Source organism: Oryctolagus cuniculus, chromosome 19 (genome assembly GCF_964237555.1).
Source record: "Oryctolagus cuniculus chromosome 19, mOryCun1.1, whole genome shotgun sequence".
Lineage (NCBI taxonomy): Eukaryota > Metazoa > Chordata > Mammalia > Lagomorpha > Leporidae > Oryctolagus > Oryctolagus cuniculus.
In genome coordinates this window covers 7,219,378-7,244,714 of record NC_091450.1, presented here as the reverse complement: position 1 = coordinate 7,244,714, position 25,337 = coordinate 7,219,378, and the positions used below count along the sequence as shown (strand labels likewise).

At 62.4% G+C, this 25,337-nt stretch overlaps 3 protein-coding genes and 1 long non-coding RNA gene across 7 annotated transcripts in view; 1 reads left to right on the top strand and 3 right to left on the bottom strand.

Moving 5' to 3' along the window:
- Positions 1-34: 34 nt before the first annotated feature.
- On the bottom strand, positions 35-2,520 carry PRRT2 (proline rich transmembrane protein 2). The gene is made up of 4 exons (XM_008257963.4): positions 2,383-2,520; positions 781-1,715; positions 315-447; positions 35-173 (listed from the first exon to the last, which is right to left on the bottom strand). The coding sequence occupies exons 2-4, from the start codon at positions 1,654-1,656 to the stop codon at positions 163-165; spliced, it is 1,020 nt and encodes a 339-aa protein (XP_008256185.3). The 5' UTR covers positions 1,657-1,715; positions 2,383-2,520; the 3' UTR covers positions 35-162.
- A 915-nt stretch (positions 2,521-3,435) lies between these two features.
- Positions 3,436-7,673, bottom strand: MAZ (MYC associated zinc finger protein; the record flags this gene model as incomplete). Its single annotated transcript, NM_001082041.1, is given in 9 exon segments — positions 3,436-4,471; positions 5,688-5,859; positions 6,137-6,200; positions 6,522-7,378; positions 7,471-7,560; positions 7,562-7,565; positions 7,568-7,582; positions 7,584-7,591; positions 7,594-7,673. Coding segments are annotated over 9 exon segments (1,431 nt in total). The 5' UTR covers positions 7,663-7,673.
- A 1,309-nt stretch (positions 7,674-8,982) lies between these two features.
- KIF22 (kinesin family member 22) lies at positions 8,983-23,858 on the bottom strand. Its single transcript, XM_051839786.2, has 14 exons — positions 23,742-23,858; positions 15,854-16,049; positions 14,438-14,565; positions 14,196-14,350; positions 13,804-14,013; positions 13,495-13,725; positions 13,240-13,393; positions 13,015-13,150; positions 10,995-11,163; positions 10,447-10,615; positions 10,077-10,144; positions 9,328-9,540; positions 9,187-9,246; positions 8,983-9,103 (listed from the first exon to the last, which is right to left on the bottom strand). Exons 1-14 carry the CDS (start codon positions 23,797-23,799, stop codon positions 9,056-9,058), a joined length of 1,995 nt encoding a protein of 664 aa, XP_051695746.1. The 5' UTR covers positions 23,800-23,858; the 3' UTR covers positions 8,983-9,055.
- A 106-nt stretch (positions 23,859-23,964) lies between these two features.
- LOC127491461 (uncharacterized) overlaps positions 23,965-25,337 on the top strand; it is a 33,584-nt gene continuing 32,211 nt past the window's right edge. For 3 of the 4 annotated variants that reach the window (XR_011384741.1, XR_011384740.1, XR_011384739.1), the window contains exon 1: positions 23,965-24,131. This is a non-coding gene — a long non-coding RNA (uncharacterized lncRNA). The remainder of the gene's footprint in view (positions 24,132-25,337) is intronic. The other variant, XR_011384738.1, reaches the window with a different exon arrangement.

The following is a 25,337-nucleotide window of genomic DNA, read 5'->3' as shown; positions in this document are numbered from 1 at the left end:
CAGGACGCAGGAGCAGGAGAGAAGCTGTAAACAAGGCCGCTCAGGCTCCCTTGGTCCCTAGGGGTGGGGGGCCAGGGCCATCGACTGGACTCCCCCCAGGGGAGGGATGGACCCAAGGCAGCTCCCAACAGGAAGAAAAGTCGGAGCGCGGGGCAGAGCCCCTCACTTATACACTGCGGGAGAGGAGGAGGGAGGGGACAGGGGGAGACAAAGTAGGGAGGGCAGACAGGAGAGAGCAGGGGCGGGGTTAGTAACGCCGCCGCCCCTGGACCACCCTCCCGCTCCTCCCCTGCCTGGCCCCGAGCTCCACTCACCGCCCAGGTTGATGACGCAGGAGGCGATGATGATGAGGACACCGCCCACCAGCGCCACGACGCTTAAGAGCTTGGCCACGCGACCCAGACGCTGGGCCCCGTCCACATCCCCCTGCTGCAGGCTGTTCCGGGACTGGGGTTAGGGTGCAGGGGTGTAGGTGCCGTGGCCCGGGGTCCGTCGGCAGGAGGGAAAAGCAGCCAGCCCGGCAGGGATCATCCCACCGGGTCCAGGGAGGAGGGGTTGGAGAGGCAGGGGAAGAGGTCAGCAGGTGTTTAACCCCTGGCTCCGGACCCCTCCCACCCAGAGGGGCAGGGCACCAGCGGGTCCCCGGTTAACTGGGGAAGTAGGATCCATGCAGAGAGGGGAGGGAAGGCGTGGCTGCTCCCGGGGCTCCCGTCCCAGCCCCAGTGCTGGCGGGAAGCTGACAGCTGCAGCGGGCCTGGGCCAGGGTCCCCAGGGGCTCACCATGACGGCGTAGGCGAAGGCCACGATGTTGACAGGCCACATGGGGCAGAAGCAGGACAGGATAGCCAGGATGATGTAGTCCCGAGGTTTCTGGGAGCCTTCCCCGCCCTCCACCCCAGGCCCGGCCAGCTGGGAGCTGGGGTGGCGGCTCAGGCTCCCTCGGGGAGAGCCCGGGTGCCCGCTGTGCGCCTTCCCTTTTCGGTCCTCCTCAACCAGCTGCTGGAGCACACGAGGGGGAGCCCCATTGGCTGGGGGGGTTTTGGTCGAGGGTGGTGAGTGAGGCTGGGGGGCTGGGCCCTCCTCCCCATCACCAGCCTGCAGCGGGACCACTGCCCCATTTTCTTGCTTTTGCTCTCGGCTCTCGGTCAGGACCTCAGGGGCGGGGTCCTCCTGGGCAGGGGCCTCTGGCTGGCTGGGGGCGGGCTGGGCAGCCGGCTGGGGGTCTGGCTGAGCGTCTGGCTGGGGCTGTGACTGGAGTTCCGGCTCTGCGGCTGGCTCAGGCGGGGCTGCAGGCTCCAGCTTGGACCCCTGGTCTGCAGGGGCCTCTTTGTTCACTTCGGGTTTGGACACTGGCTCTTGGCATGTTTCTTTGGGGCTGGAGTTGGCCTTTGAGTCCCCTCCTGGGCTCAAACTGAGGTCTGTGGCCAGGGCTGTCGCTGGGGCCTCGGCGGGGGTCTCTGAGGTTTCCGGAGCCGGCTCAGCCTTGGGCCCTGAGTCCACAGGGGCTGCGGTGCTGTCTGGGTCTGCCTGCCCAGCTTCTGGCTGGTCAGGGACCCCTGCTGGGTGGGTTTCAGTAGAGCCAGGCCCTCCTCCCTGGGTCTCGGGACTCTTCTCCACCCCATTCATCTCAGAGACCTCAGAGCTGCTGGCTGCCATCTTAGGAGAGAGGGCAGAGGGTCCCTGTGGGGAGGATGGACAGTGGAGAAAAGCAAATCCTGGAGGAGGAAGAGACAGACAGGCTTGGCGTGAGAGGGGAACAGGAGCTCTCAGCACTGCAGCCCCAAGAGAGCCATGCTCCTGTCCCTGGGCCAGCCCTGTGCTGCCCCTAGGGAGAGCAAGGGGAGTTGGGGTTTCCTTTGCCTTGGGGTGGGACATCCCTGGGGAAGGGGTGCCTTACTCAAGTCTGCTTCTAGAGCCCCTGGGGACATCAACCCTTTTATAAACAGGACCGTGCCCCCCCCCCGGGGTCTCCGCCTGGGTCCACCGACTCGCATGCCCAGCACCCCCAAATCAGCCAGCTGTCCAGGCACCTGGACGCTCCGACAGGCAGACGGCAGAGGAGCCGACACACACTCCACTGCCTCGGCATCCTCCCCTCCCCGGGCGCCCAGGCGGTGCTGGTTTTCCTGCTGCGCGTTTCAGGCTGCGACGCCCCCGCCCCGCCCTGGGGTGCCTAGATTACCTCCTCACAACCCCTTCCTGGCCTCTCTCCTAGGGACTCCCTCGCCCTCGGTGGGCCGACACCTCCTCCCCCGATGGCGCGGCGCGCCCGGCATCGCCGGACCAGCCCGCCAGGCACCCGCATTCCCGTGCAAGCTGCCCGGCGCCGGCCGTCTGTCGGTCCACTCCTACCCCGCAGCCTCAGTTCTGTCCCCGGCTCACCTCGACGCCGGCCTCCGGGCAGCTCCCGCCGCGCCGCTGCCGCCGTTGCAGCAGCCGCAGCCCGGGAGGGAGCAAGTCAGCGAGCGAGGGAGGGAGGCGACGGGTCTCCCCTCCTCTCTCCTCCCGTTCGCTCGTCCCCTCTCCTCCGGTCCCCTCCCCTACGCTCCAGTGCCGCCGCGCGCCGCCCCCGCCCCTCGCACGCCTCCGGCCCCTCCCGGCCAGCCCAAGGGAGCTCTCGTGCCCGGCCCCGCGTTACCAGGCAACCGGCCCGGGGACCACTCGCGCCCCCTCCCACGCGCGCCTCCCGGAGGGGCGCCCCCTTCCCTTCCTAAGTCCCCGGCCCCTCCCGCTAACGGTCACCAGGGGTCCTGGCCGTGACCGGGTTGGGGGAAACGGAGAAGGGTCTTTGAGGAGACCGGGACCTAAGAGACTAGCAGGGCCGGCTGGGGGCAGCCCGAGAGCTGGAAGAGGGCATGGAAGATGGGGCAGAGGAACTGGTGCAGAGCAGCAGGGTGGGGTTTCAAGAGCAGAGAGCCTGCAGGGCTTCAGACCCCCGAGGCGGCAGCAGCAGAGACGGGTATTGGAAGGCTCAGGATGGGACCCTGGACGGGAAGACTCAAGTCCGGGAAGAGGAATTCCAAGGGGCAAGGCTGGGCCGCAGGAGCCGCCGAGTGCATGTTGAGCTGGACCTCACCGCTCCCAGTCCTCAGGCTCAAGCCGCCCGCAGCCGCTCCGCAGCTCCGCCACCCACCAGCGCTTTCCAAGGCCCTGAGGGTGCGCAGGTACTGGGATGGGGTCAGAGCGGCTGGCAGCGGGCCCTGCGGACTTTCTAACCTGGGCTGCTCCAAGTCTCCAGACTATTCTGGGCCTGCCCAGGTTGGGGACTCCCCAGAGACCCGGGAGTCCCAGAACTCGCCCGCGCCCCACCAGGAATCCGTGCTGCAGCTGGGAGAGGAGCTGGAACCCCAGCACCACCCGGGGCCAAGCAGGGCTGCCCAATGATGAAGAGACCCCTTGGGAGTGGGGAAAACTCATTCACCCCAGAGACAGAGACAGGTTTTTATTTAAAATTTATTATAATGGGGTCCGCGCAAAAGGAGGTGGAGGGCGGGGAGCATGCAGGGGACACAGGAACACGATGACACGGCCAGGGCCATAGCTCTGTCGTGGGGAAAAGGGATGAAGAGACCAGGGCTGGAGCTGGGGTGGAGAGGGAAGGGGGAGACACTGTGGCTGCATTCTCCCCGCCCCCGGAAGCACCTCTAGTCCCCGGATCCTCTCACCCTGGCCCCTAGGACTCCATCTCGCTCTGCCTCTGGCCCTAGCAGCTCCCTCTTTTGCTCCCCTGGCCTCCCCGCCCCCCGCCCCCGCCAGATTCCCAAGTAGGTACCACCTCTGCCTTTCCTGCGTCTGCCCTCAAATCTCACCTTCCCTCCCCAGGACAGAACTGCTTGATTCTCTCCTTCCTCTCCTCCCTCCCCCTGAAGAAACAAAAAAGAAAGAAAAGAAACAAAAAAGAAAGCACCAGCTCCCCGGGAGGGGCAGCAGACAGAAGTGGGGGAGAGGACCGGAAGGAGGAGAGCGCGGGCCAGGAGGGCCAGGAGGGGAGAGGCTCACACAGCCCTGGGAGGGCAGGGCAGGGCAGGGCAGAGGGGAGAGGGGCCGGGCAGTGGCTGCTCCTGTCCTCTGCCGTCCCTGCCCACTGTCCAGGGGACTTCAACACAACCAAGGGGACAGGTGTGTGTAGGGTCATCTCTGACAGGGAGGAGAGAGGAGCAGGAGAAACGAGTCGTGAAAACCTAGCCGACCCCCTAAGACGTGTCTTCCTCCTTTCCTTCCGGTGGGGAAGTAGTGAGGTGTTGGTGGGGAGAGGGGGGAGAGGAGGCTGTACCAAGGGACAAGCCTCCACTCTCCCCTCCCGCCCACCAACCTGGAGCTCACCAGGGCTGGGAGGGAAGTGGCTGAGAGCTCACGGGCACCCCCTCGGCCCCCGAGAGGGAGCCCACAGCTGTGGGGGGGGCCGCCACTGCCGCCGCCGCTGCCGCCGCCGCCGCTGCTGCCGCCGCCATTGGACAAACCTCACCGGTACCTGCACAGCGAGAAACACAAGATCACAGCGCAACCTGAATGGCAAGAGCCTTGCCCCGTCCCCAGACTGCTTCCCGGGGACACAGCCGTTGCTGACTTCCTGTCTGCTTCCCAGGGCCCTTGGCCTGCGTCCTCAGGCACACACAGCAGTTCTCCTGAGAGGCCCGTGGAAAGCTCCTGAGCTGAGGGCAGACGGGGCATCCCTGGCCTGCCTGAGATCCCCTACTGGGCCCTTGGAGCCCCCTTTGCCCACCCTCCCACCCCACCCCCCCCAGCCATGCCCCACGCCTTGCCTGGTGGGTGCAGGGTCCCCCTCAGCAGGTGGGCTGTGGCTGGGGGGCGTCTCCCAGGACAGGGGGGGCGGCCCCCCCCAGGTGGGTCTGCATGTGGCCGGCCAGCTGGGCAGGGGTCTTGCAGTGCACGCTGCACAGCTTGCACAGGATGCGGTCGGCCCGCGGGGCCTGGAGCCCGTGGTCCTTCACCGCGTGGATGCGCAGGTATGCTGCCGTGGTGAAGCCTATGGGGGGGGGGGATTGGGATGGGGGTTGGGGTCAGCCAGGCGGAGACCCCAGAGACGGGGCTGTTCTCCCAGGCTGGGGGCGCCCTCAGGTGGCCCTGTCCTCCTCCCACCGCTTCCTCGATAGCCTGGGGCCAACTACGCTGCAGGTGCTGGGGGGGGGGCTCAGCCCCGCCCCGGCTAGGGGCCCTTGTGGAGTGGTGCCCGCTTCTCGGCTGTGGTACCGAGCTCATCCTCGCAGCGGGGAGCGGTCCCTAGCTACTTGAAGGGTGACCCTCAGCAGAGACGGCTGTGTCCCCTCCCTCCAGTGCCCTCTAGTCTCAGCCCCGCCACTCGGCAACAAGTGAGCAGGGCGCAGCCTTGTTCACCCCCTGCCCTGCCCCAGGCCCTCCACCTGCCCCAGGCGCTGGAGACAAGAACTTGTGGCTACACAGCTGAAACCTCGCCTTCTGACCCCTGACCTCGACTGCTCTTTGCCAAAGCAGCCAGGTGTCCTGCTCCCCTCCCCCCTCAGAGGTGAAAACTCTCTGGCAGGTCGGCTCCTCCAGCCACAACTTCTCAGAACTTAACGGTGCTCAGTGGTCCCCAGAGCTGCTCCGTGCGCTCCCTCGAGGGCTCTAAGGCCACAAGCTCTCGGCTACAGCACCTAGGCCCCGCGGCGAGGGAGGGCTCTGCTCCGTGCCCCCGGCCCCGCACATACCTTTGTTGCAGAGCTCGCAGACGTGGTGCGGGCCCTGGCTGTGCACCTTCATGTGGTCCGAGATGTACGCCGAGCTCAGCATCTTGCCGCACACGTGACACGGCACCTTCTCCTCGTGTCGCACTGTGTGCGCCCGCAGCCGGTCCTTCGTAGCGAAAGCTGCCTCACATTTCTGGGGAGGGGGGAGGGGCGTGGGGGGTGTCACAGGAGAGTTAAAGCTTTGGGGAGTGGGGAGCGGGGAGTAAGAGGTTAAAGGGATCAGAGCCTTGGGGGTCTTTGATCTGTAGGAAATGGGAGTGAGATGCCGAGGCCTTGAAGGAGGAATGAGAAAATGGAGTGAAAAGGCAAAAAGAAGAGAGAGAAAAAGGGGGTCTGAGAGGCTGAACTCAGACAGCTACAATGAGGATCAAAATCGTGAAAACCAGGCCGGGAGCAGGCGGGCTTCCTACCTCACACTTGAAGGGCCGCTCTGTCGAGTGCACTTGTCTGACGTGACTGTTGAGGTGATCCGGCCTGGGGACACGGTCGGGGCTGGGGTTAGGGCCGAGGACGCGCGCCCCCACCTGCCTGCCCGCTGCCCCGCCGCCCGCAGGCTTCCAGCCTCTTTCCCCCAGCCCCGGGCTCCACCACCCTGCAGCACCAGGAAATCCCTCCCCTCGACCCCGGCTGCTTCCTCCTCCTCCTCCTCCACCCACAAGAGGCTTTCCCTCAGCCCTTGGGCCCACCCCCTTCGGCAAAGGCCCACCCCCTGCTCGCTGGTAACCAGGAGAGGTCCCCTCCCTCCCTCCCTCTCTCCCTCCCCGGGGGCCCGCGGCGGCCGAGGCCCCTGCACACCGGGAGAAGCTCTTGCCACAGTGGGAGCAGTTGTAGGGCTTGTGCACAGCGCCGTCATGTGAGCGCACGTGGTAGCTCATGCGGTCCTTGCGCTTGAAGCGCTGCTGGCACACCGGGCACTGGTAGGGCTTCTCGTCCGAGTGCGACAGCTTGTGCCGGTTCAGGTGGTAGACGTCGCGGAAGGCCTTGCCGCACATCTCGCAGGCGTGGTTCTTCCGGATGCGCTTCCCCGAGGCGGTCGTGGTGACCACGCCGCCGGCGGCCACGGCGGCCGCGCCGCCACCGGCGCCCGCTTCGCCGCCGCCGCCGCCGGCTCCGCTCAGCTGGGGCACGCTCAGGAGGCTCAGGGGCACCATGGTGGGCATCTTCATAGCACCCGAGGGGACCCGGCCGGCCTTGGCTCCCGTGTGGATGGCTTCGTGCCTCCGCAGGTTGTAGCCGTTCTTGAACTCCTTGGCGCACAGGGCGCAGATGTAGGGCCCCTTGCTCTTTGTCTTCTTCTCCAAGGCAGACGCGACGGGGGCCACGGCGACCGTCGAGGTCGGGGCGACGACGGCGGTGGCCGCGGCGGCGGCGGCGATGGTGGCGGCCGAGGCGGGGGGCGCGGCCTCGGCGGCGGGCGCCGACACGGGCGGGGGCGGCGGCGGGGGCGCCGGGGGCTGCTTCAGGGCCGCTGTGTCCACAGTGGACGCGGCGGCAGGGGCCGGGGGCGCCGTCACCACGGCGGCGGCGGCAGCGGCGGCGGCGGCCGCAGCAGCCGCGGCGGACTCTTGGGCGGCGGCGAGGACCGGGAGCAAGTCCACCTGGAGGGGCTCGGCCGCCGGGGCCTGCGGCGTCGGGGGGGGCGCCGGCGCGGCCTGCAGAGACAAGGCGCCGTGTGGGCCGCGGCCGCGGGTCGGCGCCCTCCCGGCCCGCCGCGGCCAGCCCGCCACGGCCGGCCCCTACTCACCTGGAATGGACTCTGGGCGCAGCCCTGGGAGGCAAAGAAGCGGGACTGGAGCTCAGCCCCGACCTGCAGGGGGTTCTGGGCGTGACCCTGAGGTGGCGGGAAGGAGTTCATGAGGCCGCCCACCCCCCGGGAGTCCAGGCCCAGCACGGGGAAGGGGGGGGCGAGCAGCGTGCAAGGGAACACGGGGAACATGGCCTCGGCCACGGCGGGGCCCCTGGGGCTCAGCGGGGGCCGGGGGCGCGGGCCGCGCGGGGCCCGGGCTCGGGGCGCCGCCCCCGGCCGGCCGCGCTGGGCCGCGCCGAACGCATGGCCCGCGGGCCGCCCCGCCGCCCGCGCACCCCGGCCGGCGGGAGGGAGGGAAGGAGGGCGCCTTGCGGGCCGCGGAGCGCGGCGGCGGCGGCGGCGGCGACGCCCCCTGGGTGGGGGCGGGAGGCCCCGCGGGGCCGGGGCCGGGGGCGGGGGCCCGGGCGGCGGTGGCGGCGGCGGCGGCGGCGGCGGCGGTTGGAGCCTGGCGGGGCGGGGTGGGGGGAGCGAGGGAGCAGCCTCGGCCCCCGCCGCGCGCGCGCCCAGCCGGCGCCTCGGGGAGGGCGGGGGAGGGCGCGAGGGAGGGAGGGGGACAGCTGCGCGCGCACCGGGCGCGCGGAGGGGGGGTGGGACGGGAGGGAGGGCGGGCAGGAGGGGGTGTGGGAAGGGGGGTGGGGGCGGGGGGAGGGGGTTGTTACCTGGAAGATGAAGCTGCTCCAGTTGCTGGGATCCATGGCGGAGGGAGGGAGGGAGGTGGCTCGCGCTCGCCCCGGGGCGGGAGGAGGAGGCGGCGGCGGTGGGGGAGGGGGGAGCCCGGGGAGGAGGCGCGCGGGGCGGGGGGAGGAGGAGGAGGTGGGGGGAGCGGAGCACACTGCGCGCGGGGCGGGCGGGCGGGGGGCGCGAGGACACACAAGAGGCTGGAGCGGGCGCGAGCGCGCGCGCGCGGGGCCGGCGGGAGGGGGAGGGACGGGAGGGCCTGTGGCGGGCGGAGGGACGAGGGAGCCACCCAGCAGCCCGAGTCGCCCCGAGCGCGAGACCCTTGAGACGGCCGCTGATTGGCTGACGGCGGCGCAGGTGGTGGGCGCGCGGGAGACGGGGCGGCTTCTCTTCTGCTCCCCCCCTTGCAACGATTCCTCCCCCCTCCCTCCCTCCGCCGGCAGCCGTTATTTCGCGCGCACGCGCACAATACCGCTGTCGTTGCTGAGCGGGAGAACAGGGGAGCGCGCGCCGGGGGTGCGGAGGGGGCGGGGCTAAGCCCGGCGCGCGCGCCCGCCTAACGGTCGGCGGCCCCGGCTTTCGCGTCAGCTTTTTGTTTCCTTTCGGCCGCCGTCTTTTCCCCTCCCCATTCCAGAGGTTTATTTACAATCCGGCGCTGGGTCGTGGCTCCCCGAAGATGGCGCCCGGAGGTTGCCCGCGGAGCTCGTGGCGCACCCCCAGGGCGCCTGGAGTCCCCAGCCCCGCCCTCAGTCCCAAAAACCAGGCGGAAGCACCAGAGTAACAACTGTATTTACACAACACTCGGTTATACAAGGATTAAAAAGGGGGAGGGAGGCGACGGCGGTCAGCAGGGGCCGCAGCGCTGGCCGGCGGCGAGACCCAGGATGTTGGCCTGCAAGACACGGGGCGGGGGGGACGTGAGCGCCGGGCGCGGGCCGGCCGGCCGGCCGGGGCGGGGCGGGGCTGGCACCGCACCTTGAGGAACGACTCCATCTGCTTCCCGGATATGCCTTCCACGCGCTCCAGGTCCTCCACCTGCGGACGGCAGCGTGGGCGGGGGCCGCGGGCGCGAGGATCCGCCCGCCCGCCCGCCCGCCCGCCGGGACCCCGCCCTACCTGGCTGAAGGGGCCGTGGAGCTCCCTCCAGCCCACGATGAGCTGGGCCTTCTTCTGCCCGATGCGCTGCAGGCCGCGCAGATCCCGGGCCGAGCCTTCGTTGAGGAGATGCAGGATTTTCTGGCGGCCGCGGGCCAGCAGCTCGGGGCTGATCTGCAGCTCCCAGCCGTCCTCAGCCTTCTCCTCGGGCTCCGAGGCATCCAGGGGCTCCGGCTGCAGGGCCGGGGAGGGGAGTGAGGGGCGGAGGCGGCCGCGAGGCGCTCTGGACGCCTCTGCCGAGGCCGGGAGCCCAGCAGCAGCTGCCTCCCGCCCTCCTTCGCTCCCCCTCCTGCCGAGTGTCTCCCCCAAAATCCTTCCCTCTGGCCACTCTGGGCGCATTCTCATTTTACCAACTTGTAGAACCTTCCTCGGGGACCGTGAAGACCAAATGAGTTTGTTCAGCACAAACAAATCTGTCCCCCACTCCAAAAAGGAAGCAGCCCCTACCGCAGTGTCATGGGGGGGGGGGGGGCTTGTGTTCTGTCCACGCGCGCACCTGCGTGGTGCTCGGGTCTCCTTTCTCTAAGTGTGCTCTTGAGTTTGCAGGGGGCAGGAGCCAGGCCCTGCACGGCCCGGCCCGGCCCGAGCAGCGGAGCAGGCGGTGGACAGCCTGAGGTGCCATCCCATGGGCGGGGCCAGCCAGCCAGGTGGCCTCACCACCTCCTCCCTCTGCAGCTGCAGGTGTAGCCTGAGGCCCCAGCTCTTCTCACCTTTCTCTTCCGGCCTCTCTTCTTCAGAATGTGGATTTCCGTGCTTGGGGAGGCTGCCTGCTCCTGAACTGAAAGCAGGAATTGTGAACTGGGCAGAGGGCAGACTCACTCCCCTCCACCCTCAGGTGACCTCCTGCTGTGTCCTCGAGCTTTCTTCCCCCGGATTTCAGCGTGCTCGCCGCTGGTCCCGCACTATCCTGAGTCAGGCACTGTGTGTACTCACTCCCCAGGGCGAGCAGCCGGCCCTCCCCCTCCCTGGGGGCTTAGGTGCAGGAGGAGGATGTGTGTGACAGGAGGACAGCCGCTCCAGACACCTGCCCCGTGGGATCTCGGGTATGTGGGCCATCGGAGCCCCTGGAGCCAAACTTACTCAGTTGCAGGGGCATCACCACAGCCTTTTTCAGGGGCTTTGCGACCGTGCCAGTGCGGCGGGGAAGGGGGCGGAGCAGGGTGGGGGAGTAGTTCTCCTTCTCCTTGGGGTCCACAGCCTCCTGGGCCTGCACTTTGGCCTCCAGTTCTTTCTGCTTCATCTTAAGCCTCTGTTGGGAAAGATCAGGCAGAGCTACGCCCCAGACCTACCCTGAAGGGCAGCAGGTTAGCGGGGTGGGGGTGGGGGAGTATGCAGAGCTCTGAAGCCCGTAGAGCAAGGGGCTGGCGCGCATGGGACAGCTGTTCAGGCAGAGAGCTCAGGAAACACAGCAGCTAACGTTTCTTCCTTCTAGCTGGGACTCTTCCCTCTAGCCTCCTCACGTCTGTCTCAGTTACTTTGAAAGCTCAGCCACGGTAAGGCCATTAAAGCAGAACATTCCAGCACATTCCAGTACTGAGTGCAAACTGGACTCTAGCCCAGCCTCTGAGTGGAGCCCTGTCTGAAGACCAGGCCAGGAGGAATCCTACCCCACATTCCCCAACACTGACCTTGATTTCCAAGTCCTTCTCTTCCACTGTCTTCATAAGCACCATCCTCTCTCGCCTTGGGGTGCTCAGCAGAGGGGTCCCCTGGCTCCCCTGGGAGCCCAACAGACGGTCCAAGCTCAGGAGGCGCTCCAACATGGCGGGGTCCATGCTGCTCAGCTTCTGCAGGGGGCTGAGAGACCAAGGCTACTCCCCACCTAGTCCCGCAGCAGGAATCCCCTCCCTCGCCATCCTCCCATGTGGTGCTAACTCGCTGGGCAACCTGAGCGAGTCTACCAGGTAAGGTCCCCTCTCGGGGATGCCAGGCGACCTGAGTGCCGGCTTTTAGGGAATCTAGGACATTGCCCTGCGCCACAGGCATTCACTGTCTAATGAGGAAACTAAGAGACCAGGATAAGGTGACAGCGGGATTGAGCGCCTGTCCATTGGAGCAGTCAGAGAAGGCGTCACGGAGGAGGTCGTCTCCAGCAGGGCTTTGAAAGCCACTGAAGACCTCGGATGCCAAGTTTACCCTGTGGGCAGGAGGAAAGGCCTGTCCAAACAGGGTCCAGACACCTGCACAGGGCAGTGTCCACCGTCCATCCCTCTGCCTGGCTCTTCTCCCACCTCCTCACTACTTGTCAGTCACTCTGAGGCCCCACGTGGCTGTGCATCATCTTTCCTACACGTGGGCTGGCTCCTCTGTCCTGCTGTGCATACACAAGCACCTTAGGACAGATCAGAAGATAGGTGGGCAAACAGGTCACTGCTTCCTGGCTCTCACAAAACACACAGCTCCTTCTCCACCTTCTCTGTGCTGTCTACCTGTCGTCTTGACCAGTCATCAAGATCCAGTCGTCTCTTGGTATTTGGGAGCAGTGGTCCCAGAACCCCCAAGGATCCCCAAATCCAAAGGTCATCAGGTCCCTTTTATAAACTGGTATAGCATTTGCCTATCACTTACACATATCCTCCTGTATACTTTAAGTCATCGCGGGCTGGCTCAAACAGCCAGGACAATGGAAATGCTGTGCAGAGTTGCTACGCTGTGTTGTTTAGGGAGCGATGACAAGAAGTCTGCATGTGCAATACAGACAGTGTTTTTCCCTCAAATATCTTCCATCTGGGGGTGCAGAACTCACGGATGTTCCCATCTTACTTCCCCAGAAGGGACCCCCGAGGTGAGTCTTGGCTTGATTTGCCCCATTTCTGAGGTCCTCCCACCCTGAGTACCTGCCCGTGCATAATGCAGATGTGCGTGTGAGTTTCTCTGACTCTGTGCCTGCAGCAGAGGGAGGAGCTGACAGCTGACTTGGGAAAGACAAGATCGAGAGACGCTTCTCTCCCAACTGTAATAGCCCCTGTTGAGCAGTCTTAGGACTTAACACTTCAGGAAAGTTTTATCTGAGCTCAGGGTAGAAACCTGCAGCTGGCTCCTGGGAGTCAAAGAGGCCCAAGTGGCCAGACATAGCAAGACCACTGACCAGGTGACCTGAGCATTAGTACATACTGGGTCACCAGAGGCGATCAGAACTGGGGAGCGGGCTACACACTTCAAGGGGCTGACTTGAGAGGCTTTGCTTAGACAGAGTGGAAGCAGCACAGTTAGGACAGCACCCAGCTCCTTGGAGTCCGGCCCCTCACGTGGCCTGAGCGGTCTCCAGGAGACGTCTGTCTTCCTCTGCTCCTTTGCTTTGCACTCAAACTCTGGACCTGAAAGATCAGATCCCGGGCACTGCCTGGACTGGAAGGCAAAGTGCTCATCCTGCAGAGAGCTGCCCCACAGCTGCCGAAGGCCTAGAGGGGTTGGAGAATGGAAAGGGAAGGGGCGGGAGTCCCGGGGAGAGGCCGCCTTCAGACAGCAGCATTGGGGGCAGCAGACTCTCAGCACTGCACTGCATTCCAGAGTCGGCTTTGGGCTGAGTTCATCAGGAAAGAAACAAGCGCACAGCCGTCCCTGCCCGGGGATCTGACAGGCTAAACAGTGCTGCCCTGCACTGGCCCAGACATGGCCGAAGGGAAGGCACCGGGCCTCACCGCTCACCTGAGTTTCTGGGAGGCAGAGGCCGGAGCTGCTGTGGGCTCAGGGCTCTCGAGTTCATCCTCTTCAGGGCCCCGGGCTCTCTTTGCCTCCGATGGGCCTAGCAGTTCTTTCTGAGACAGTTTCACAGGTGCCAAGGCTGGGAAGAGATGGAGGGTGCAGTGAGAGGGAAGGCGGGTGGCAGCGCCAGCACGCCTGCAGCCATCCCCCTGCCTGCCCCGGCCTCACCGTGGAGCTGCAGGCTCTCGTTGGTGAAAGGCCGGTTGATGATTTCCTTGGACCTGGCCGCAAAGTTGAGCGCGGAGACAGTGTCTAGGTAGAAGCGTCTCTCGGGGGCAATGTTGGCAATGAGGATGCTGTGGGCTGAGCCTCCCAGGGAGTCCTGAGGGATGGGGTTAGGGCAGAGTGGGCAGGTCAGTTTCCCCATTCCCTAACCCCAGCAGGCCTGGGAGCCCCATCTGCCTTGAGGCGCACGGGCCTGACCTGCAACAGGCGAGTGAGCTTGCTGTCCCGGTAGGGCACACGAGGGAGGCCCTGGTTCAGCGCATCGACCACCTTGCCCAGGACGAAGAGAGAGGTGTTGATGGCTCCGCTCTCTTTGAGCCGAAGGCCCTGGTTGCCCGTGCGCCGGTTGTCCTCTGAGCCAGCCAAGTCAATCAGGTAGAGTTTTCCCTCTCGCTGGCGAAACGGGGCCAGGCGCTCCCGCTGCTCCACCTGGGGCAAGAGCAGGGGCCCAGGCTCAGCTCAGGCTGCCCGGGCTGCCCAGGCCTCGCCCTGGCCAGCAGGCCTCACCTTGACCAGCAGCACAGCGTGACTGCGCGAGGAGCGCTGGTTCAGCCGGGTGGCTCCTACCGTCCGATTTCGACTGGCTGGCAGGAAGTGCTGCTCAAAGTCAGCAAAGCTAGTGATGGGCTTCTGCGTGAGGCCCGGAATCAGGATATTTCCCCGGCAGTCTTCTCGGATCACCAAGTCCCCGGATGCAGGGTCCAAGAGGTCCAATACCTGTCGAAGCACTGCGGGTTGGGGGCCCGGCTCTCCACACACAGGCCGCGCTCTGCCTGGGACGCAGGGCTGTCCCATCGGCTACCTAATGTTACCAACTTGCTGGAGTGCAGCTTGATGTTCTAGAACTGAGTCGTCTTGACCCTTCTGTCTCTCCCTCCCCAGCCAGAAGGGGGCCTCACCTTTTCCTGGTATATCTCTAAGTAGGACATGGTGACAGAGAGGGCCCATGGCCGGCCCTCGGCTCCCTCCTCCCTCGTGAGCTGCAGGAGGTCCATGAGAGCTCGGGGGATCACTCCAGGCTGCTCCGGGCTGCCCAGCATTGTGTGCGTCTTTCCTGGGGAAGAGTGGAGAAAGCTGTGAGGGCCGGCTCTGCATCTCCCCGCCCCTTGCTGACCTGTAGCGGCCGTGTCTGGCCCCTCACCTGCCCCAGTGGGCCCATAGGCGAGCACGCTGGCATTCTGCCCTTCCAGCAGGTGCCTCAGGATGGGCTGCACAGAGCCTGCATAGACGTCCTGCTGAGAGCTCCGGTCCCCATAGAAAGCATCAAACCTGGAGGCAGAGAGGAAGCAATCAGCAGGGGTTCCGGGCCCACCCTGACCTGGGGGACACTGGCCCCAGGTCTAACGGAGGGCCTCCATCGCTTGTGTTGCACAGTGACCCGAACGAGCAGCCCCGGAACACCTGCTCCGGCCCAGGCCCCGTTCTGGTGTTAGGGATACAGAGCTGCATCGGATGGCCCTGCTCTTGGGGGTTTTGTAGTCTGTGGGGACGGTAGATAACCTAGACTTTGCTGGGCCTCAGGAAACAAAGCTGAGAGCGCACTGGGAGGAGTAACCCATTCTGCTTGCAGAAGGAGGACTTCGCCACCAGAGACAAGAGAAAGAAATTCTAAGTAGTAAGAGCAGCACAGAGACAAGATGTGCTGTGAAAGGCCAGGGCTGGCCGATCTTTCTTCCCACCGCGGCATCTACAGAAGGCGGGATCTGCACAGCCTGGGGGAACACCTCTAGCCCACCCACGGCACTCTGTGGAGAAGCTGTGGCTCAGGGGTTTAGCATGTGGTGGGGGAGATGAGGCTGGGAAGAAACTGAAGGCCAACTGTCAAAGGCCTAGAACAAAGCTGGCAAACTTTTTCTGGAAAGAGCCAAACAGGAAATATCCTGAGGGAGTGGGAGAGGGGAGGGTTGCGGGTGGGAGGGAAGTTATGGGGGGGGGGGGCATTGTAATCCATATTCTGTACTTTGGAAATTTATATTCATTAAATAAAAGTTAAAAAAAAAAAAAAGGAAATATCCTGGGCTCCGCAGGCCACGTGGTTCCCTTCACAACTCCTCAGCCTTGCCACTGCGCCTGGAAAGCAGCCACGGACGCTGCGTAAATAAGTCATCAAACTATTTAGAGAGACTGCTGCTCAGATTTGACCCGCAGGCTGTGGTTCCCCAACCCCCAGCCTAGGATAACAGGCCGAGGAGTTTGATCTTTAAATCCCTCACAGGACTTTAAAGTAGCTGCCCTTGTGAGTTCTGTCCGCGGACCCCGGGGTCTCTGACCCCACCCAGCAGCAGCCTGGGCAGTCTACCTGCCCTGGGCTTCTACCCCCTTCCCACCTGTCGCTGTCCCACTTGCGGCTCCCCGCCCCTCCCATGCTGCCATCTCCCCCCCAGCGTCTGACGCGGCCCACACAGGACCCACGGCAGCAGGCCCGGGAACACCTGCGAGTGAACAAACGCGGTGCGCGGCCCACAGCTGGGGTGAGGAGGCAGGTCTGAGAAACCGTCTGGGCAGGTGGGCATGCGAGCCGGCCCACGAGAGGGAAGCGGAACGGCCGGAACCTTACTGGTATTTCAGAGTCTCCTGGTAGTTCCTCCAGTTGGCAACCTCGAGGGAGCAGCTGTCGATGCCCCGGACGCAAGGGGGCTCACTCGCTGCCGCTGCTCCATCCACGAAGGGACGCAGGCGCACAGCCACCCTTACGCGGGCTGGAGGTGGGCGGCGGCCAGCCCCAACCTTGCTCAGCCGACAGCGACCAGCTCCTGGAGGAGAGATGTAAGGTTTGTTTCTGTTGTTTTTATTTGACAGGTAGAGTTATAGATGGTGAGCGAGAGAGACAGAGAGAAAGGTCTTCCTTCTGTTGGTTTACTCCCCAAATGGCCGCTATGGACAGCGCCGCGCAGATCCGAAGCCAGGAGCCAGGTGCTTCCTCCTGGTCTCCCACGCGGGTACAGGGAGAGAGATGTAAGTTTTAGGCATGAAGTTTGATGGTCACAGCTCACTATAGGGAGAGTCCTTTCCACCCTGTTCCGCCATGGGCAGCCCCAGGTCCTCCATGGCCTACAGGGAGGTCCAGTGGGGTGGCCAGCAGGCTCCTCAGGCTGTAATGAATACACAAATAACTGGGACGATCCGGCTGAAGTGCGGATTTAGCTTCAGTCCCTGGGGCGGAGACCTGAGACAAGGCAGAGTTAGAGAGAGATAAAGATCTCCCATCAGCTGATTCACTCCCCAAATGGTTGCAATAGCTGGGGCCAAGCCAGGCCGAAGCCAGGCACCAGGAGCTTCTTCCAGGTCTCCCATGTGGGTGCGAGGCCCACGTCCTCAGGGCATCTTCTGCTGCTTTTCCAGGAAACTGGATTGGAAGTGGAGCAGCTGGGATGCCGGCATCGCAGGCAGCGGCTTAACCTGCTTATGCCACAACGCTGGCCCCGAGAGCTTGCATTGCTGCTTCTTCTTCTTCTTCTTCTTTTTTTTTTTTTTTTGACAGGCAGAGTGGACAGTGAGAGTGAGAGTGAGAGAGAGAGAGAGGTCTTCCTTTGCCGTTGGTTCACCCTCCAATGGCCACCGCAGCTGGTGCGCTGCGGCTGGCGCACCGCGCTGATCCGAAGGCAGGAGCCAGGTGCCTCTCCTGGTCTCCCATGGGGTGCAGTGCCCAAGTACTTGGGCCATCCTCCACTTCACTCCCTGGCCACAGCAGAGAGCTGGCCTGGAAGAGGGGCAACCGGGACAGAATCCGGCACCCCGACCGGGACTAGAAACCAGTGTGCCGGCACCGCTAGGCGGAGGATTAGCCTAGTGAGCCGCGGCGCCGGCCAAGCTTGCATTTCTAACAAGCTCCCGTGTGCAGCTGCTGGGCATGGTTTGAACCGCAAGGTGAGCAGAGCTGCTCTAAGGACTAAATGTGCTGATAGCCATCCCCACCTAAAACCAGACAATGACCTAATTCTCTGTGCTCTGTTTCTAACCTGGGTTTAAAATACACGGATGTACACACACACACGTGTACACACACACACACACACTCTGCCTATTAATGATCGTTTTCTCCTCATGGAGGATTACATGGGTGTATTTTGTTTTTGTTACACATTTTCGTGATGCTATAATGTTTGCACTTTTACAAACCACTAACACTGGACATCTTTGCTCAGAAGGGACTAGGTTGAGTGAGGAGCAGCCCCCCCCCGATCCCTTGCTGTGCCAACTCAGTCTGCAAAAGGCCCTGACAAGAAATTCTTCTTGGCCGGCGCTGCGGCTCACTAGGCTAATCCTCCGCTTTGCGGCGCCGGCACACTGGGTTCTAGTCCCGGTCGGGATGCCAGATTCTGTCCCGGTTGTCCCTCTTCCAGGCCAGCTCTCTGCTATGGCCCAGGAGTGCAGTGGAGGATGGCCCAAGTGCTTGGGCCCTGCACCCCATGGGAGACCAGGAGAAGCACCTGGCTCCTGCCTTCGGATCAGTGCGGTGCGCCGGCCGTGGCGGCCATTGGAGGGTGAACCAGCGGCAAAGTAAGACCTTTCTCTCTCTCTCTCACTGTCCACTCTGCCTGTCAAAAGAAAAAAGAAATTCTTCTCTTGTAAGCTTTCCGTTTAGTTTGCTTCTGATGATTAATCTAAGTCATTGTGGGGGGGCGGCATTTGGTGCAGCAGCGGTTAAGACCCCACTCGGGTGCCTGCATCCCATTATCAGAGTCCCTGAGTTTGAGCTCTGCTTCCAACTTCCCTAATGTGCTAATGTGCACCCTGGGAGGCGGCAGGTGCCACCCTCATGGGAGATCTGGATTGAGTTCCGGGCTTCAGCTCCATCCCAGCCATTGCAGGCCTTTTGGGGAGTGAACCAGTGGACGGAAAAATCTCTGTCTGCTAACTGTCTCTCTACTCTTGAAAGAAATACAAATAAGTAAATATCTTGGGCTGGCGCCGCGGCTCACTAGGCTAATCCTCCACCTAGCGGTGCCGGCACACCGGGTTCTACTCCCGGTCAGGGCGCCGGATTCTGTCCCAGGTGCCTCTCTTCCAGGCCAGCTCTCTGCTGTGGCCCGGGAGTGCAGTGGAGGATGGCCCAGGTGCTTGGGCCCTGCACCCGCATGGGAGACCAGGAAAAGCACCTGGCTCCTGGCTCCTGCCATCGGATCAGCGCAGTGTGCCGGCCGCAGTGCGCCGGCCGCGGCGGCCATTGGAGGGTGAACCAACGGCAAAGGAAGACCTTTCTCTCTGTCTCTCTCTCTCACTGTCCACTCTGCCTGTCAAAAAAAAAAAAAAAAAAAAAAGAAGTAAATAGCTTTAGAAAACACAACAAAGATAAAACTTCTTAAAAAGTCCCTATTTTTGTGAGAATTAAGTGAACTGGAAAAAAATTTTTTCTTTTAGATTTATTTATTCATTCGAAAGGCAGAGTTACAGAGAGAGGGAGAGACAGAGAGGTTGGCCTTCCACCCACTGGTTCACTCCCCAAATGGCTGCAACGAACGGAGCTGGGCCAATCCGAAACCAGGAGCCAGGAACGTCTTTCGGTACAGCGGCCCAAACACTTGGGCCATCTTCCACTGTTTCCAGGCTATTAGCAGAGAGCTGGATCAGAGAGGAGCAGCCAGGACACGAACTGGTGCCCACATGCGACACCAGTGCCACAGGCGGAGGCTTAACCCACTACACAGCAGCGAGGTGTGGCGTGACTGTTTTACTGCAGAGGACAGCACACAGTAGCTTGCTGGATTCCAACCTAGATCCCTTCACCTGCAAAATCTGCTCTTAATGAAGACGCCCTATTGCCTTCCTACTGTGTGCCAACCAGGGAGCCCGTGGCAGCTCCGACTTCCTCCTCCTCGCTGGGATAGCAGCTGCTTGTGGGGAGCCATCGGCCTCATGGAAGACAAATGCTGCTTTGCCGTATGAGGCCACCACACACGGCGAGGCAAAAAGGACGACCAATTACCTCTAGAGAGCACCTGAGGGGCGGTGTTGTGGTACAGTGGGTTAAGCCACTGCCTGCAACGCCAGCATCCGACTGCTGGCTGCTCTGCTTCCAATCCAGCTCCTTGCTAATGCACTTGGGAAGACAGCAGAGGGTGGTCCGCGTGCCTGGGCCCCCAGCTCCAGGCAGGAAACCTGGGTGGAGCTCCTGGCGCCTGGCTTTGGCTTGCCCAGCACTGGCTGTTGCAGTCATTTGGGAGCAACCAGCAGATGAGAAGACTGTCTCTCTCTCTTACTCTGACTGCCTTTGAAATAAAAAGTCAATAAATCTCCCATTGTCAAACATGTACAGGTGCCGCCTCTGCCTCACTTCCCCAGGATGGTAGAGAACACAGGAAGATGGCAGATACAGGGGCCAGTGTGTGGCACAGTGGGTCAAGCTGCCACCTGTAATGCCAGCATCCCATGTGAGTGCCAGTTCCAGTCCCCAACTTCCCATCCAGCTCCCTGCTAATGCGTCTAGGAAGGGGGCAGAATGTAGCCCAAGTTCTTGGGCCCCTGCCGCCAACACTGAAGACCCCGATGGTGTTCCTGGCTCCTGGCTTTGGCTGGACCCTGCACTAGTTGTTGACACTATTTGGGGAGTGAACCAGTGGATGGAAGATCTCTCTAACTCTACCTTAGTTTCCTTACCTATAAAATAGGAATAAAAGAATCTATTGGGTTGTTCATTGAGGACTAATGAAGGTAATTCATATAAAGTGCTTAGAACAGCATCCTGGACTTGGCAAAAGCTCACTGTAATATTCACCCACCATTTTCCAGATGACGGGATCAGCTAACTTGCCACGGCCAAGCTAATGAGAGCGCCTCAAATGAAGGCCCAACTCCAAAGTCCCTCACGAAGGCCAAGGCCTTCTCGGCCCCCTTGTCTTTGTATCCCCATGAACCTGGACTCAGAGACCCAGTCCCTGTAGCAGCTGCATGACCTTGGAGAGGTTACTTTTTACTTAACTGCTGCAAGCTCAGTCTCTTTCTAAAAAATAACAGTTTCTGGCCTCATAAAATGGATTCAAAGTACCACTGAAGAAACAGTGTTTGCCGCAGAGCCTTGCAGCAAGTGCCCGTGCCTGTGAAGCTGCCTAGGTACTGCAGCCTTCCTCCAGTTCCTCACTCCTCAGCCCTTGCAACCTGCACCTGTCCTCCTGTCAGGGTCACCAGCGACTCCCCACCGCCGGACCCAGTAGCACACTCAGTCCCGACCGCAGGGGTCCACACTCTGGGCGGACAGACTTTCCTCTTAGTTCCCACGCGCCCCGCCTGTCCAGGTGTCTCCCCAGGTTCTGCCGTCTTCATGTTCTTTCCTGGGCTCCTTCTGTCCTCTTTCTAGGCCATGGCTTCCCAACCGCGGCGCCGCTGACATCCCGGCACGGTCATTGTGCGCGCGGGGCTGTCTGTGCTGCAGCTCCTGAGCACGCACCCCCCAGACGCAGCAGCATGCCCGCCCCACGCTGTGACACAGAGAGCTGCCCGGCGCAGGACAGAAGTGCTGCCCGCGGAGACACCCAGATGGCCTTCACTGGCGTGGTCACTGCTCTCTGGACTTCAGGCGCCATCCTAAGCCGTGTGGCGCTGCCCCGCCCTCACACCAGAGCTCTCTGCTGAGCTGCTGCTGGGCAGCTCAGGTCCCTCACTCTGCCTGTCCCAACTGAGCGCGTCCCCACCTCTGCATCTCATCATCCGCCTCCGCAAAGGTGAGTCTTTAATTCCGCCTTCCCTCTTCCCCTCAGCCAATCCCAGAGTGCACCTCCCGGCTGAGCCCGCCCCTCTCCGTCCCCACTGCCCTGCCCTGGCCCCAGCTCATCACCACCTCCGCAGCCTCCAGCCTCACTCCTCGCCTCGCCGGTCCTTCTCTCTGCACGCCCCTCCCTGCACTGCGGGCCCAGGAATGCCCTGCAGTTCCCAAGTTCTCTCACAACCTCGGGGCCTTTATACCTGCTATTCTGTCTCCCCGGAGGTCTTCTTCGCTGCTGCTTCCACTAGGCTCCCCAAGACGCTGGGGTCGATGAGCATTATGCTTCAAGAAGAAGCCACAAAACAACCCTGGCACTTGCAGACATTCCTACCCCACCCCGCTGTCAGGTGCCGCCATAGCTCTCTCCGGCTCCTCCAAGCAGGCACTCACGGCACCACTCCTCACTGACTGCGTGCTGTCCTCTCCCTCTAACTGGGAACTCTGGGAGAGCAAGCTTGACCCTGCTCACCTCTCGTTCCCCAGTGCCTGGCACCAGGTAGGCACTCTGGGGGGTATCGGCTGCACTAAGATCTGGGCAGTGAACCAGCATAATCACCTGGCGTTCAGCATGAGTGAGGCTCACGTTCTTGGTGCCCCCGCGCGGAAGGACAGGGAGGCGCGCAAGCTGCCCCCAGTACAAGAACACCCCTTTCGTCATCAGAAGCAACTCTGGGCTTGCACGAGGCTGTCCTTGGCTGCTGCTCCTAACTCGCCCCTCTCCCGGGTTCCCAAGTCCCCTTCAGCCTACTGTTACTGAGGAGGAGGTTCAGTCAAGACAGCATCGTGGGTCTCCTTCATGTCACGAACTAGAGAATACTGGGCGTCCTTTTCTTCCCAGCCAAGGCCTGGCAAACTCCTATCCAACCTTTGAAGCCCACCGGAATCATCACTTGCTTAATGCAGTCCTCCCAGAACCCCAAGGGCTCACCTCAGATCCCACACGCTCTATAGCGGCTGATCCCACCATCTCTGTGCCTGTGGACTGACTACCGAACCAGACTGTGTGCTCCTCCAGGGAAGGGACAAGTCACCCCAGCATTTTCAACATCTGCTGTGTGCGGGCCTTGGAGGGGGAGGGGAGGGTGTGCCCAAGCAGGAATAGCATACACTCGGACATAGAAGTTAAGAGCTTTGGGGGCTGGTGCTGTGGCGTAGCAGGTAAGGCTGCCGCTTGCAGTGCCAGCATCCCATATGGGCACCGGTTCGAGTCCTGGCTGCTCCACTTTCAATTTGGCTTTCCGCTGTGGCCTGGGAAAGCAGTAGAAGATGGCCCAAGTCCTTGGGCCCCTCCTGCACCCACATGGGAAATCCGGAAGGAGCTCCTGGCTCCTGATCAGCTCAACTCCAGCCATTGTGGCCAGTTGGGAAGTGAACCAGTGAATGAAAGACCTCTCTCTCTCTCTCTCTCTCTCTCTCTATATATATATATATCTGGCTCTTTCAAATAAATAAAATAAATCAAAAAAATAAAAGGTTGGCCGGCGCCGCGGCTCACTAGGCTAATCCTCCGCCTAGCGGCGCCGGCACACCGGGTTCTAGTCCCGGTTGGGGTGCCGGATTCTGTCCCGGTTGCCCCTCTTCCAGGCCAGCCCTCTGCTGTGGCCAGGGAGTGCAGTGGAGGATGGCCCAGGTGCTTGGGCCCTGCACCCCATGGGAGACCAGGAAAAGCACCTGGCTCCTGGCTCCTGCCATCGGATCAGCGCGGTGCGCCGGCCGCAGCGCGCCGGCCGCGGCGGCCATTGGAGGGTGAACCAACGGCAAAAGGAAGACCTTTCTCTCTCTCTCTCACTGTCCACTCTGCCTGTCAAAAAAAAAAAAAAATTAAAAAAAAAATAAATAAAAGGTTGAGTGGAGCTTCTAGAATCAAAGTGCCTGAGGGTGAATTCGGGCCCCAACATTTACTGGTAGCGTCTCCCCCTCTTTCCCTCGTATCTAAAACAGGGACAGTAACAGCAACGGCCTCCCGGCTCTGTGTGCCCAGGAATGGGCATAAAATGCCTGGAGCTGCGCCTGGCACCAAGCAAGGGCTCACGAGGTGTGAGGCATCCTCCCACACGTCTTTGTTTTCCCAGGGGCCTAACAGCGAGGGACTGAGAAATAAATGAGTAGAGTGCCCACCCGGCCACGACCACTGCCAGGGCTCCGTCTACAGGAACAGGGCAGACGTGCAGGTCACTGAATCCTCGCATCCAAGGTTCCAAACGTCCTAACTTGCCTTTTCAACCCCAAAACAGCTTTCACTTCCACGGCTCCGAGCGAACCCAGACAGTCCCTTGCTCCCCTACTCTGGGATCGCTGCGAACCCCAAGCTGTCAACTCCCACGCAGCCGCGGCCGGGGCTGGACCTCGCCAGAGACCTCCCCGCATCCAATCACCGCCTCACACCCACAGCCCTTCCCCTCGCCAGAGCCCAGCTCCCTCCTTCCTGTCCCCACGGCTGGTGTTAGTCGCTTTCTCCCGATCACTCCAGTAATCTCCAAAAACGGATCACCGGTTCCCATTTCACTGAAGCTCCAAAGGGAAGAGGGTGGAGGGCTCCAACCCAGCGCTGGGACCGGGGCCAGGCCTCCGCCTCCTGACCCGAGCGCAGAGCAGGAAAGAGCGAGGCGGGCCGGCCAAGTCGCCACCCGCACACTCCCGCGTCCCTTCTCCCCGGCACTCCGCGCAGCCACGACGACTCCAAAGCGTTACCGCGCGGGGCTCCAGGTTTCAGCGGCCGACCTCGCCCAGGGCCGGCCTGCCGTACCTGAGGTCGCCGCCGCCATCCCGCGCCGCCTCTGCTGCGCCGAGGCCCCCGCGTCCATTCCACTCCCTCCCTCGTCCCGCCTCTCCCATTCGAATTCTCCGATGCCCCGCCCATCGCCTCGGCTCCACCAATCACAGCTTCTCTCCGCCGGAAGCCCCTGCTCCGACTCACTCCTCTGCCGCCCTCTGGACCGCGCTTCCGGGTCCCTCGGGAAAAAGCGTCCCCTGTTGGAGGGCGCATGCGCGCGCCATTAGCCGCGCAGCCGTTGACGTCGGCACGAAGCCGGGCGCTCGGGGCGTCGCGTCCGGTGGTAGTTGGGGACAGCTGTCGTTCGCCGCGGGTCTGGGGTTCCTCTCATCTTCCGGCATTGGCGTGTCCCGGCTCTTCGCCGTAAGTGTTCCCTCTGAGCTACGAATTGTGCGAATCAAGCTGATAGAATCAAGCCGATTCGTCTAAAAGGTCTTTTTTTCCTGAGGGGATTTTCGGTTTTCCTGAGGGGAGCTTATACGAATAAGGAAGCTGCTGCCTGGACGCGGGCGGGCTCTGAGCGACCGGTATAGTGATGCTGGCCCTCTTCCTCGGTTGTGTGCGGGGCGGGGGTCGTCCGCGGATCGGGGCCTGGGTGCTGTCAGCGGCGGGTCAGCGCTCCCCTCCTGCAGAGCCCGAGGCCACCGTGTGCTGTCGTCTTGTGTTTGTTGCATGTCTGAGGTGACACCGGCCCGGACACTGGGTTCAGCGACCCGTTACGTAAAGATCGCGAGTGGCTTTTTTTGTGGTCAGGATCGGATGATCCTACACTCCGATCCGATCGGATCACTACACAGGAGAGGCCGGTTTTTGTGATGACAGACTGGGCGCCTCCCAACGCAGGAGCAGTCCACCGCCCTGGAGATCTGCCCGCGAAACAGCTGGCCCGGGGCCAGGTCGTCCCTGGCTAACGGTGCCTCCAAGCAGCTCAAAAGTCTGTATAGTGACTCATCTCTATTTCAAAGACCCTAAAAGCGCCTGATGTTCTCCAAAGCTGTCTTTGAGGTTTTTACTCATATTCCAGGGAGAGGTGCAATCCCGGCCCATGCTGGACGGGTCCACACCCTACTACAAGGGCAGTTACCTGTGCAGATGGCCCAGGAAGCATCCAAAGGTCACCTTTGGCTTAATCTGTTTATTTTTTTTAAAGTGATCACCACTGAATTTTTTGTTGTTGTTCTTTTGTTTTTTTTTTTTTGTTGTTTTTTTTTTTTTGTTTTTTTTTTTGACAGGCAGAGTGGACAGTGAGAGAGAGAGACAGAGAGACAGAGAGAAAGGTCTTCCTTTGCTGTTGGTTCACCCTCCAATGGCCGCCGCGGCCGGCGCGCTGCGGCCGGCGCACCGCGCTGATCCGATGCCAGGAGCCAAGTGCTTTTCCTGGTCTCCCATGGGGTGCAGGGCCCAAGCACCTGGGCCATCCTCCACTGCACTCCCTGGCCACAGCAGAGGGCTGGCCTGGAAGAGGGGCAACCGGGACAGAATCCGGCGCCCCAACCGGGACTAGAACCCGGTGTGCCAGCGCCGCTAGGCGGAGGATTAGCCTAGTGAGCCGCGGCGCTGGCCTTGTTG

Bases quoted from the DNA above. Each gene is read 5' to 3' on its own strand.
- PRRT2 (XM_008257963.4), bottom strand. From the start codon at position 1,656: ATGGCAGCCAGCAGCTCTGAGGTCTCTGAGATGAATGGGGTGGAGAAG. The intron at 448-780 runs GTGAGCCCCTGG...CCCTAACCCCAG, and splicing joins CCTTCGCCTACGCCGTCATG to TCCCGGAACAGCCTGCAGCA.
- KIF22 (XM_051839786.2), bottom strand. From the start codon at position 23,799: ATGGACGCGGGGGCCTCGGCGCAGCAGAGGCGGCGCGGGATGGCGGCG. The intron at 16,050-23,741 runs GTACGGCAGGCC...TCTCTCCTCCAG, and splicing joins GATGGCGGCGGCGACCTCAG to GAGCTGGTCGCTGTCGGCTG. The intron at 9,247-9,327 runs GTAGGGCGGGGT...TGCCGTCCGCAG, and splicing joins TCCACGGCCCCTTCAGCCAG to GTGGAGGACCTGGAGCGCGT.